General features: G+C 37.8%; 1 protein-coding gene and 1 pseudogene across 2 annotated transcripts; one reads left to right on the top strand and one right to left on the bottom strand.

The window, feature by feature from the left end:
- The first annotated feature begins 612 nt into the window (after window positions 1–612).
- Window positions 613–7,880, top strand: LOC113299973 (auxin response factor 19-like). 2 transcript variants are annotated; one of them, XM_026549099.1, is made up of 14 exons: window positions 613–1,365; window positions 1,648–1,763; window positions 2,712–2,810; window positions 2,918–2,974; window positions 3,129–3,284; window positions 3,384–3,468; window positions 3,589–3,679; window positions 3,831–3,995; window positions 4,147–4,269; window positions 4,353–4,428; window positions 4,535–4,673; window positions 4,842–6,832; window positions 6,910–7,100; window positions 7,261–7,880. In XM_026549099.1, exons 1-14 carry the CDS (start codon window positions 1,296–1,298, stop codon window positions 7,457–7,459), a joined length of 3,558 nt encoding a protein of 1,185 aa, XP_026404884.1. In that variant the 5' UTR covers window positions 613–1,295; the 3' UTR covers window positions 7,460–7,880. The 2 variants fall into 2 exon arrangements, with proteins under 2 accessions (XP_026404884.1, XP_026404883.1); XM_026549098.1 differs by having other exon boundaries at window positions 614–1,365; window positions 1,645–1,763.
- A 62-nt stretch (window positions 7,881–7,942) lies between these two features.
- LOC113299974 lies at window positions 7,943–12,585 on the bottom strand (annotated as a pseudogene).
- Window positions 12,586–14,115: the final 1,530 nt, after the last annotated feature.

The raw sequence follows: 14,115 nt of genomic DNA, 5'->3' as shown, positions 1-14,115 counted from the left end.
AATTAAAAATTGTATAAGAATTTCTCCAACTCAATTTTTTTTCCTTAAAAACGGGTTTAACCGGTATGAAAACGGAAAATACGGTGTAAAAAACGTGTGTTAAAATGTTATTTAGAAGAAAAAAACTGAAATATTAATTTTAGAAAAACGGTAATCACAGGTGTGAAAACGGTTATAACGGGTCTAAATAACGTCATTTTTTCCTATTTATCGGTGTTATTTAGGTAAGCGTGTTGATAAGCCTCACGGGCACGGTATATGGGCGTGAGCGTTATAACGGACGTTTTCTCGGGAAAAACGGCCGTTTTTCAAACCTTGGTGAAAACAATGCACATACATCTGTTAGGGCCAATAAGTGAGATTAAATCCTCAAACCTCTCTTAAAATGGAAAGGTGCCGCATATCATATGTAATCAAAGTGATTTGACGCTCCTGCTTATTAAGGTGGCTAGCTGTTTAATACTAAAATCTTTATACAACTGTAACCTCATATTATTAACTGAAGTATTCAACTAACCATGGTTAATAAAACAAAGAAAGGACACACAAAGAGGAAGGAAAGAGGAGATATTGGGGAGATTTGTTGGGATTAAAAAACTAAACCAAGTAAAAAGAAGTCCCCATTGGGTTTTGGTGCTAGTGTTGTGATTCTTCTGAACAAATAAACACAACACACTGTACAAGAAGAACTTGAAGAGAGAGACAGAGAAAGGAGGAAAGAAAAAGGTTGTGAGAACACACACAAAGAAAAGAAAACAAGAAGAAGAGAGCAGCAGCAGCAAATAAGTCTCCTTCTCTTTTCATTTTCTGTCTTTCTCTCTCTCTCTACAGAGGAGTCTGTCTCTGTGTGTGTGTTTGGTCATCCAAATCAAATACTACTTTACCAAAAACTCACTCTCTCCTTTGTCTCTCTCTTGTCTCTAATTTTCTAATCTCATCTTCTCTCCACTACCACCACCACCCCCCTAATCACCTCCCCCACCGTTCTTACAGCTGCCCGGAAAAAAAAGGATACTAACCGGAAATTGCAGAGCTCATCATCAAAGGTTTTCATCTCTTTATTTATTGCAGGTTCATCAAAGTGATGAAATATGAAGTGATTGAAATCTATGTATTGCCGGAAATCTGACACACACTTTGAGGAGGTGGTTATTTCCATTCATCGGAGTTTGAATAAGGGGATGATGATTGTGTGAATCAGAAGATAGATAAGTTTAATCAAGTGGATTTCTATCAATGATTTGGTAAAGCTTCAGGTATCATTTCCGGCCATTTCATCTGAAAAATTTGCCGGAATGAAGACAGCTTCACACGGTAGTGGTAGTGCTGTTTCATCAGCTACTGCCAATAATAATACCACTGAAGGTTAGATTTTTTTCTGAATCATTTTTTTCAGATTTTTTCTTAATTTTCTGAATCATTTTCGGTTTGAAACCCAGTTTTTGTTATTCCTTTTTTTTTCCCAATCATTTTCAGATTAATCTGAACAGCAATCTGTATTTTTTGATTCCATCTTTGAAATTTATCTGAAATAAATCATAATTTTCTGAATCAAATTTCAGTTTTTCTTTTAGTTTTCTGTTATTAGAAAAATTACTACAGTACTCTAATCGGTTCTGACAAATCGTGTGGCGACGCGTGTAGTAGGAGGAGAGAAAAAGAAGATCAATTCAGAGCTATGGCATGCCTGTGCAGGTCCTCTGGTCACTCTACCTCCTGTTGGTAGCCTTGTTGTTTACTTCCCTCAAGGCCACAGTGAACAGGTACTCACTTTTTCTCTATCTATCTTGCGCCGCTCTTTGTATCCTTCACCACCCCCTTTTTCTTGCTTTCTTCTTCTCTTGGGAATCATAAACAAAAAAAAAATAGTTATGTAATGGAGAAAAATAATATTTATTTTTGGAAATATAATTGTTGATATTATTGCTTTGCTATTTTGCACCATTAATGGTGGGTGATGTTGGTTATGATGTTCAACTTTTTTTTAGAATAGTCCCACAATACCACCACACTCACAACTTAATCATCATTTTTGCTATCATGATCTACTAATGGTGGATGCTGCTGGGTTTCAATGGTTAACTTTGTCATATGCAAGCCAAATAATGTGCATTGTATCACTTTGCTGTGCATAGTTGGTGTAATCATGGTTTGCCTTCACATGGATACTTTCCAAGTAAAAATGTAGTTTGCTATTGTACGCGGCTAACGTGCACTGGTGGTAAGTAGTGGTGACAGTTGGGATGATGCCGAACTCACTGTCATGGTTATGGTTTTTAGTTGAAGAAGGAAACTAAAAAGAAGTTTCTAATGTTGTCTTAAATTAATAATGGAGTGTAAGTATGAATGTGTTGTTTTGGTATGGGCCATCTTACACACTATTGGAAATTTTGATGACTTGGTTTAGTTTCCCTTTTGGAGCAAGTTTGGTTGTAAACTTGAAATTGGAAATGACATTGAAATGATAATAATGTTGGAGGTTGGAACCCGATTTGCCTAATATTCTCTTTATGTTTTACTACTATAGTAGGTGATGCAAATTTGGTTATGAAAAGAAGTGGGTAGTCTTCAAATTTAGTAGTTTGTTTTTGCTTTTGTGTTTTCATGGTATATATTTAAACTATTCTTCATAAATTTTTGGAAGTTGCATGGTGCATTTATTTTCCTTACTTTCTTGAGTATTTGACTCTATGAAATATCTGTATTTCCAGGTTGCAGCATCAATGCAAAAGGATGCTGATGCTCACATCCCTAACTACCCGAACTTACCCTCCAAGCTGATATGCCTTCTTCTGAATGTCACATTACATGTAAGGATTTGACTTTATTATATCATTTTATATACTATTAGCTCGTTCATTTTATCACTTTTACTTTCATCGATGTTTAAATCTCCTTTTTATGTCTGTCTTATCAGGCTGATGCAGAAACTGATGAGGTATATGCTCAAATGACACTTCAGCCAGTATCTAATGTAAGTAATTTTTTGGTCAGATTAAATTATACGCTTCTGGTTCAATATGATAACGTTATGTATAAAAAGACAAAAGCAACATAGAAAGATTTTAGTTGTCTTTATGTCTCGTTGTAAGTTCTTGCTTCTTATGAACATTTGTTATTGACTGCAGTATGACAAGGAAGCATTACTGGCATCAGATCTTGCTCTAAAGTCTAATAAACCACAACCAGACTTTTTTTGCAAAACATTGACTGCAAGTGACACAAGTACTCATGGAGGATTCTCTGTACCACGTCGTGCAGCAGAAAAGATTTTTCCCGCCCTTGTAAGCTAATATTCAGTTCAAAGTTTTAATAGGTTAATTCTCATTTTAACTTCTCTTTTTGGCAGTAACTTAATTTTGTTTGTTGGATTCTACATGTAGGACTTTAACATGCAACCACCTGCCCAAGAACTTATTGCCAGAGATTTGCATGATAATGCATGGACTTTCCGCCATATCTACCGAGGTCAGTTTGCTACTCTGTTTGGCTGCGGTTTTACACCGTGTAGTACTCTCTGGTAGTGTTCCTACAGGCACTAAATATTTGAAACAAATTTTATTTAGTTATTTTCCTGTATTTGCTCAGGTCAGCCAAAACGCCATTTGCTTACAACAGGATGGAGCCTTTTTGTTAGTGGGAAGAGGCTATTTGCTGGTGACTCTGTCTTGTTTATCAGGTTTTGATGGATCTCCTAAATAACCTTTTGTTTCTAAATTTTAAAATAAAAGACCGCTAATATAATGAGCTCACTGCCTCACTTGATATCATTTTTTCTTACTGGAGTAAATCATACTCTGGATCTTCTGATTGCTTATGGGTGTAAACAGAGACGAAAAACAGCAGCTTCTTTTAGGTATTAGACGAGCTAACAAGCAACCCACCAACATATCATCGTCGGTGTTGTCTAGTGACAGTATGCACATCGGCATTCTAGCAGCAGCAGCGCATGCAGCTGCAAACAATAGCCCCTTCACCGTGTTTTACAATCCAAGGTTAACAGTATTTCTTATAGATCTTACTTACTTTAAATTGCTGTAGAATTCAGTTGAAATTTCACAACCAAGGGAGTTCGGTTTAGCTTCATGGTTGGCAACTTGTTTCAGTTCTGATTGGTCTTTTGGGTTATGATTTTTGTTTCTGTAGGGCTAGTCCATCAGAATTTGTGGTCCCTTTAGCAAAGTACTACAAGGCTGTGTACAGTAACCAAGTGTCCCTTGGCATGCGTTTCCGGATGATGTTTGAAACTGAAGAATCCGGGACTCGAAGGTCTTTCATTCGGTTTTTATGTATATCATATAATTTCTTCACTGTTGATTACGATTGCATAAATACCAGATGTGTTTGTACAGGTATATGGGTACTATTACAGGTATCAGTGATCTAGATCCTGTCAGATGGAAAAACTCACAATGGCGTAATCTACAGGTAAAGTATTATCTGGATAAGGTTTTCTAGTTAAGTAGCTGTACTAGGAGAAACCTCTAATACCTTGTTAATCTTATCATCACTCAACTCATATATATTTGAACAGGTTGGATGGGATGAGTCTACAGCTGGAGAAAGGCGCAATCGCGTTTCTCTATGGGACATTGAACCTGTTGCAGCTCCATTTTTCATCTGCCCACCACCATTCTTCAGATCAAAGCGACCCAGGCAACCAGGAATGCCAGGTACGTTATTCTTCAGCGAAATTTCAGCAAATTAGTGATTTATGTGCTCTGAGAGACTGAGACTACCAAACTGCGAAAACAGCTTACTTGAAAGAAAACATTTCTGTCATAGTTTTGGATTCTTATTTGATAATGTCTGACTCAAGATTTCTAGGGTTGCCTGTGCAGATGATGAGTCAGACCTGGAGAATCTTTTCAGAAGAACGATGCCGTGGATGGGTGATGATTTATGCATGAAGGACCCTATGGCTCAAAATGGTGTAATCCCTGGGTTTAGCTTAGCACAATTGATGAACATGCAGCAAAATCCCTCCCTTGGTGGTTCGTCAATGCAACCTGACTATATGCGCTCCTTAACGACCCCTGTTGTTCAAAATATGACTGCTGCTGATCTTTCTCGTCAGTTGGGCTTCCCAGGGTCACAGGTCTTGCAGCAAAACTTGCAATTTAATGCACATAGACAATCTCCGCAACCACAAAATCTTGATCAGCTTAAGATGCCAAGTCCATTGAACCAAATTGGATCAATGATGAGGCCACAACAGTCGCTCAATGAGCTTAGTCCGCAGCAAAGACAGGATTTTGTTAACCAAACAATTTCTTCAAATCAAGTGCAGGCTCAACTATTACAACCTCAGTTCCAGGTCCAACAGCAGCAGCATCATCAGCAACAACAAATGCTGAGCCACGGCCAGAGCAACCAAGCTCACACCAATAACCTAGTCCAGAACCAGCAGCAGCAACAACAGCAGCAACAACAACAGCATCAACAATCTCAGCAACAGCAGCAGCAACAACTACAACAACAACAGCAGCTGCAGCAGCAACAACAACAGCAGCTGCAGCAGCAGCAACAACAACAACAACAGATGCAGCAACAACAGCTGCTGCAGCAGCAGCAGCAGCAGCAGCATCAACAACAACAACTTAAACAACAAGCGCAGATTCCCCCATCAGTTCAGCTCCCTCACCAAGTAAGCCAACAGTTACAGATGTCAGAACATCAAATTCAATTGCAACTATTGCAAAAGCTTCAGCAACAACAGCAAACACTTCTGTCTCAGCAGTCTACCCAACAACCTTCTCAACCAACCCAACTTCATGAGCAGCAGAGGCAACAATCCGATTTACCTCAAAGTTTATCCAACACGAATTCACTTTCTCATCCACAGATGGTCCAACAACAAATGAAGAACAATAATATTCAACAAGGTATTAGGTTTTCTCATCTTCCCCAGCAACATCAAGTACAGCAAAACCTTCAGCGACAATCATCAAGCACACTTGCTGAATTACCTGGCTTGGTACTTCCTACAGACCCAACGGCTAATCTCCTCCAAGCAACACATAGTGGTTTATTGGCTCCACCTGGTTGTGGGGTACAGTCTGGGGTTACAGAGGATTTGCCATCTTGCTCGACGTCACCTTCAACTAATTGTTCTAATGTAGCAGCTCAACCAATCACAAGTATTAGGTCTCACCGCAGCAGCACTCCCATTGCAGAAGAGGTGGCTCAATCTTCGGCAACTCTTTTGAGCCCTGGGACATTAGAAGCCATGTCAACGAACCCAACAAGTATTAAGGAGCAGCCACAGCATAAGGCTGACATCAAACCTACATTACCTTTATCCAAGAGTCTGAACCAAGGGATTGTTGGGTCTCAGACATACTTAAATCCCTTGTCCCAGTTGGATTATTTGGAAGCATCTTCTTCAGCAACCTCGGTTTGTTTGTCGCAGAATGATGGATCATTACAACCAAACTTCCCTTTATCGCCTTTCAATCCACAGTCGCTGCTATTTAGAGACAGTAGTCAAGATGTTGATGTTCATGTGGATCCAAGAAATAATGTTCTGTTTGGAGTTAACATTGATGGTCCTCTGGGAATACCAATGACTCCTGATACATTTCTTGTGAAAGACATGGATCCAGTGAAAGATTTTCAAAATAATCTATGTTCAGAAAACATGTTAACCAATTATGGGAACACCAAAGATATTCAACAGGAGCCATCATCCTCAATAGTTTCTCAGTCGTTTGGTGTTCCAGATATGGCATTCAATTCAATGGACTCTACCATCACTGATAGTGGTTTTCTGAGCAAAGGTACATGGGGGGCTCCAGCACCTCAGCTTCCTAGGCTGCGCACATTCACCAAGGTTTGACATTTGTCTAGCCATGTCTGTTCAAAAGCTTACTTGTTTCATATATACTGACTTGTTATTTTTATTTGAAGGTATACAAACGTGGCGCCGTTGGTCGATCAATAGATATTGCTCGTTATTCGGGTTACGAAGAGCTTAAACAGGACCTTGCACGTAGATTTGGGATAGAGGGACAACTTGAGGACCGTCAGAGAATAGGCTGGAAACTCGTCTATGTGGACCATGAGAATGATGTCCTGCTAGTTGGAGATGATCCTTGGGAGTAAGTTTAAAACTCTCCATTTTGATTTTTCAAAAAGTAGTAATATTTAGCGACCATGAAGTTCAACAGTTGAAGTGAAAAAGAATACATGTAGAAAATAGTTTATAGCTCATAGGAACACTCTTTAGGTCAGCATTAACTTGTTTGGCATTTGTTACAGGGAATTTGTAAACTGTGTACGTTGCATTAAGATATTGTCTCCACAAGAAGTACAACAAATGAGCTTGGATGGAGATCTTGGGAACAGTATGCTTTCAAATCAGGCATGCAGTAGCTCAGACGGGGGTAACCCATGGAAGACGACTGGTCAGTATGACCAAAATTCTGGCAACCCTTCTGCTGGGTCGTATGATCACTAGTGAATGAGGCTAGAGATCATTTCAAGATAATACTATTACTTAGCCGAAAGAAGTTGATTGCTTCATTCACAGTAAGGGTATATGACGAGGAGAAGAATGTAGCCTTTCTGATATCACTGAGAACTCTACCACAATCGCATCGAAGGTGCAGTCTAACTTGATCAGTTTCGGTTTGTTACAGTAAATTGTGAGTAGACCTCATTTTGTAGAACATTTACTATTGTATACGAAAAAGCTAGGAATCAGATTATCAGAGTTCAGTAAAGCAGCTCTTGCGGAAGGAAAGTTTATCTCTTTAAGAGTTGATCACACGTGTTAATATTTGTAACGGCAAATCTACTTTTGAGTCGAAGAAACTCCTCAAATGTCAAGATTTGCTTTGTAAGTGGATCGATATCTTTCTGAAGAACCACTTCTAAGATATGAGGCAAAAATTAGAAATTTGTAAGGATAGTCTCTTTTTGATAAATGTATAAAAAATGTGTAGATTTATCATTTCTCGTGCATATTTCATGTGCTGAATTTGATATTTTACTTTTGAGGAACACAAAAAAATAAAGAGGAATGACATGCCCAGCAGATTCTTTTGCAACTCGTGAAGACGTATTTCATTGTGCAGCGCTCTGATCGGCTATTACATTTGCATACAAGGAAGTCGTTGAAATACATCGGGGCAGTCCTCAACAAAAATATAAGACGGAATATATGCATGGCGACAATTTTCCCCACAAGGACACTGAGAATTCATTTGAGTGCAGTTTTCTCTGGTTGGCGAAAACACAATATCTTCATCTTCACTTGTTCCTGTTTGTTCTTTATCTTCACTTGTCCATGTATGTTTTTTTTGAGGGAGGAGTAGATGGAGAAGGAGAGGCAGGAGGACGACGACGAGGACCAATAGGGGGTGGAAACTTGTAAAATCCTTCAGGATCATATTTTTGGAACTTACGCCATGAAGGCAATCCTCGCTCGTTTTCTGTATTTTTAGTGTCAAGTGTATTACCGACCACTGTCCCAAATGCCGTCACCACAGTAGGGGCCGAAGAGAATGTGGTTTTCAAGATATCATTGAACTGCAAATTAATACAAAAACTATGATGAAAAACTTTGGAAACAATAACTTAACCAACACCTGAGCATCTCCATTTGAGGGCTAGCCTGGAGAAAGATTACATTAAGACTTACCCATAAGCTGGTTCTTCTTACTCGTTCTCGGCCGTTGTCAGTTGCATCTTTAAAATACTGTGGGAAGATAAACCAAGGAACAATGAGAGGCCAATTGTATACAGGTTCCTCTGTGAGGTATACAGGCTCCTCCGTGAGTTATTGTTTGTCTATTCAGTATATGAGATTCCAGTGACAGCTAAAGAGACAGATGGAGAAAAGGTTACAAAGAGTTAGCGTCTTCTCTGCTTCTTGAAACTGCTGCAGAAAGCTTTATGAATGTATGGACTTACATATTATACTGAAGAGAATAGAGTGAATAGCTGCAAACATAGGGATCGGAATCGATGCAAATAAACCGCCAAACTTTCCTGCAAAATTTTAACAATAGCAACAAAAGTAAAACATTTCATAGTAGTTGAAATACAAAAGGTTTCGATTGATTTGAAGGTGTTGTGTTAATAGACAAACCAAAGATTGAAAAGAAAATCATGAAAATGGTAGATATCTGCACCACTCTTCGGTTCCCAACACGTGTTAATCCGAGAAGCCCAGCATTTTCTCTGAAAGGTAAACATATGATTAAGGACTTCACTGTACAGTATGACGGTTAGCCAAAGGTTAAGTATGCCTTACACAGATACATCTGTAGCAACAACTGCTCCAAACAAACCATCAAACAGCATCCCCAGACCCTATTGCATGTAGAACAACACAGTTGAGTAAGTTCATTATAGTTCGAAAGACGACTCACACTTGCATTTCTTTTTGTTTCATTTGGACCGAGTGTTGCGCAATGGATGTCCATATAGAACGGCAGAAGAGAAAATGTAATGGTACTCTGTAAATTGTTGAGACAAACCTGTAGACCAACGCTTCGAGTAAGCACATTATCCGGAGGAGGTGTAGCACCTGAGAACCGCGCTGCAGCATAGTATATTCCTGTTGACTGCAACAGACACGGGTAAATTTCTCAAGTTTAGATAGTAGCACAGTACCAGGAGTAATAACGATATACCAAAAAAGTATTAGTAAAGCAAAGAAATGCAAGAATCCAGTGATCCGCACCTCAGAAGTTGAAACCAGTGCAGCTCCGATCATTCCAAAGATGGGGCTAGCTTTGAAGATAGGTGCACCCCACTGAAAAGGGTGTGGTATTCTAACCCTACGGTAATATATATTGAAAAAAAGAGTAGAAAAATAAACCATGTCAGCACTGGTCGAATAACCTTCACAGAGTAAAAATATTGAACAAAAATAGCACATATAATATATACACCAATTACCATCGAGATGCTGACATGATATTGGAACGATCGACACGGCAGCTGAACTTAGTTTGTTCGCTGACATGGTTATATGCACCACTCACAGTAAGTAGTGCAGCAAAGGCCCAGACAATTGTAACACTAAACAGTACACCAAATTTCTCAAATACGCAATTTTTTTTCCCGCCTATAAACTTCATATACTGCACGTAACAAGAAAAAAATCATGAATTCTACAATGTCAATTGTGTCTTACTTTCCTTCCTAGTGTTCCCACAATGAAAATATCACAAATCGTATAAATAAACTATATCAATCGAGAAAACATTAATTACCTGTTGAAAGACAACAAGAAGAATTAGCATGGGCAGACCAATCTCTATGCACTCTCCAAGCTGAATATGAAGACCAGAGAAATTAGACAGCGGATCAAGAGATCATAGATAACTTGAGCCATGAGTGATGCACATATAGCTATTGTACCTTGGGGAAACCATCACTTTGGGACTTGCCAAGACCTTCAAGACAAATGATTGGAATAACAGATATAGGACTGAGGAATCTGATCATCCAAAGAAAACACATACACTTAATCAATGATGGAGAAAGTTAGCCCTCATTAATATCATGCGACCATATTTAAATGTTACCTTGTAAAGTATGCCCATGCCTTGCTGTACCCAATGAGTATATTGAACATTGACGAGATAATTAAAGAACCTTGAATCCTAGTTAGTAAGTTCGCGAATGATTCGCGAATTTTTCCGTATCACGAATTTTACCGTCTTATTCGCGTACGTTTGCAACTCCGAACCCAAGTCGCGTATTATGTGGTATTTCCGGATTATTCGCGAATCGTTCACGAATTTTACGTATCCCGAATGATACGTCCGCTTAATTCGCCATAAATTCTTTAGCTTTTACTTTTCAAAGACTCCACTTTTGGGGCTTTACTGCCTCCCGAGCATACACGACCGAATATTAGACGTGTTGTAATTTTTATGAAACAAAAACGACTGAAGAGATTTGAAGGTGAAGGTGAGATAGATCTCAAACTCACTAACCAAGCATCTAAACCACCATACGACGTCCTCTTGGATAACTAATGTTGTATATATTATTAATATCATCATATTAAGTTTATTTTTTCTTTAAATAACTCACACATATGCATAAAAATTGGTCTATGACCTTATAAATACAAATTATTTGTTATATATAGATACCGAATTTTCGGAGCCGAACTCAGATTTATAAATCGAATTATACACGTACGTATGTCGTTCCGAATTACTGACGAATCACGTCCCGTTGACCGAATTTTGGACCGAATCTGGATTTTACAAAACCGTATAATACTCGTACGTTTGCCGTTCCGTGCGTTTGCCGAATCCCGAATTGCTAACTAGGCCTTGAATAACTCTCATTGTACAAACAAATCTCTGCAACCAAGTACCCGGTTAGTGTTGACCAAAATGGCGCGCTCTGTTAACGTATCAATAATACATAATGAGTAGTAGTACTGTTACCTCATGTTCACTGGTGAAGCTGTACTTAGACATATCTTTAATGATCGACGTGACTGGTATAATGAATGTAGTTGAGGCAGACATTACTGTAGGAAGACGAGTTCCGATTAAAGTTTGGAGAAGTGTGTTTAGTCCGGATGTTAACAGCAGGGTCTGAATCACAATAGCTTTGTCTTCCTGTATACATCCAATTTAGGACACATATGTTACAACTTCAAATATCGGTTTCACTGGACGGCCAAACGAGCAATCTTTTGCCGATTCGATATTTTAGTATCCTTGGCCCGCGTAGAAAAAAGACGACCATTATATTTAAACTTTTGTAGCACATTTTACACCTAAAATAAACTAGCTAGAACTAACAACTTACATCATTTCCTCCCATAAGGCGAACCAGTGGAGTGGAAACCATAACAATCGTTCCCAGCATCACAATCACATGTTGGAATGCCATAGTAACTGCTTCATCTGTACATCAAATTTGTAAATTCAAAAATTTCACCGCCATGGGAAAAAAAATGAAAAATAGAATAATTAAGTCGTAAGGTGGAAATTTGTGTCTAATATAACAACAACGTATGTTTTCACCATTTTCTTATTACTCCCACTGTACCACATATATAGGCGGAGGGACAAATTCTTTCGGATTAAGAAATGTTTTGGATTTCATAAATTTTCTATGTTTTTTCCCTTTTTATCCTTAAATTATATTCCCAAGCAAATAAATAGGCGTAATATTAATAAAAAATCGTTTTGAAATTTGGGTTCGTCTGTACAGTGGTACAAGTCAAAATAAAAATTCCGCCTATATAATAGGTACGGAAGGAGTAACTGACCAGAAAACAAGATTGGATGATATATAAGCGTGGGTTTGTTCTTAGGTTAACATTTGGAAGCTCCTCAAGGCTATCAAAGTTATCAAAAGGAAAACGAAACTATATAGAAGAATAGATATTGCTGGTGTAAAACAGCTTACGCCATGGAGGATTAGATCGAAGTGAGTAATGGAGCTCTTCTTCTAGAATACGAAAAGAAATTTGTAAATTACTATCTGCAGCAGCTGAGGTTGCCACCATTTCTCTTCTTCTTACTATCTTTCTGCTCAGCTATATTTTCAAATTTCTTCTCAATATATTGAGCTCGAGAGACAGACAGACATTCTCATTCAAAAAACGGATGATACATATGGCATATTTACGTTCGATATATTTCTTCTATATTTTATAATGGGAAATTGGGGACCATGACCAGCAACCATATACGCCAGATCAGTCAACTACATGTTTGCCAATTGCTCATGGACTGCTAAACTGAATTACGACATTAATTGATCGGTTACTTTCGTGAATGACTGTTTTGGATCTACATTGGAATGAATGGAAATCGCCGGAATAAAAAAGAAAAAGCTAAGTTGGATTTACTTTTTTTTCCTATTTCTTTTCTTTTCACTGTTTTTGATTTTGGTATATATATGTTGGGTATGTTAAATCTGTGGTAAAAATTCATTCAATCGGAAATTAGGGATTATTTTGATTAAAAATTAGTAATCAAGAATTATTTTGATTATTATAATCGTACTGCGGATGTACGAATCACTGATTGTTTTGATTATTGTGGGACTGGGTATGCTAATCAGGAATTGCTCTGTTTAATTTGTAATTTCGGGATTTAATTGTTTTGATTATTGTGGGACTGGGTATACGTATGCACTAATCAGGAGTTTCTCTGTTTAATTAATCGTTTGTAATTGTAATTTTGGGGTTTGTGCTAGTGGATCCTGATTTAGTTCGGGGGAAACTCTGGGGTGGAAATCGCGGATGCTTGCTTTCTGAGGAGAAGGAAAGCCGATCCAACCCGGAGGCTGTCCTGTTCCAACTTGGTTTCTGGCTGTCCTGTTCTTTTTGGGTGTGCACGATCAAGGTTGTTCCGATTTTACGTATATACGATGGGAACCAAATTTTGAGGTATGTAACTATAACACGAGTTTTTATATGCTAGGCTTATTTACTCGCTAGGCTTATTTATTTGTTTTTAGAATATGCCTAGTTTTGTTTATTTTTGTCTTAAAATAAGTCAACAGCATATAAACGGTCAATTTAAATTATTTTTATTGATCTCAATCATTAAGAATTTTGGTCTTAATGCTATTTGTTTTCTTGAATATGATATTGGTTATTATTTTTTTGTTCAATTGGTTGTACCAACTCAATTCCAATGTATTCGTTTGGGGCTTAAAATTACTTGAGCACCATTATTGGATACTTGATAATTTCCCAAAAAATTTGAATGTTTCTTGAAATGTATCCACTTGCTCGATTATTAATATGTCAGTTGTTTCAACACATACGTTCAAATAAAATCACATGCATTCCAATTTTTGTGGAAGAACTCACAAAAGATTATATGAGTCAGAAAATTTTCATTTCTCTACTTCAACCATAATACTAACAAACCGGTATATGTTGAAGTATGACAACAAGAGAATTAATTAATAAATTCAACCTAAAGTAATTGGTTGACATGTGTAGTCAGATTCTCTTGGCCTATTGAGATAAATAAATTTCTCAAATTAAGCTAAATGTAGCAAAATTGAAAATGGGAAGAACCCCGAAGTAATAAAGGTTAGACGTACTGACTCATATAAAGCATGTGAAAAGGGACATATATAGCATGAGACAAAGATGTATTTATTTCC

The sequence above is a fragment of the Papaver somniferum genome, chromosome 7 (genome assembly GCF_003573695.1).
Source record: "Papaver somniferum cultivar HN1 chromosome 7, ASM357369v1, whole genome shotgun sequence".
Classification (NCBI taxonomy): domain Eukaryota; kingdom Viridiplantae; phylum Streptophyta; class Magnoliopsida; order Ranunculales; family Papaveraceae; genus Papaver; species Papaver somniferum.
This window is presented reverse-complemented; position numbering and strand designations above follow the sequence as displayed.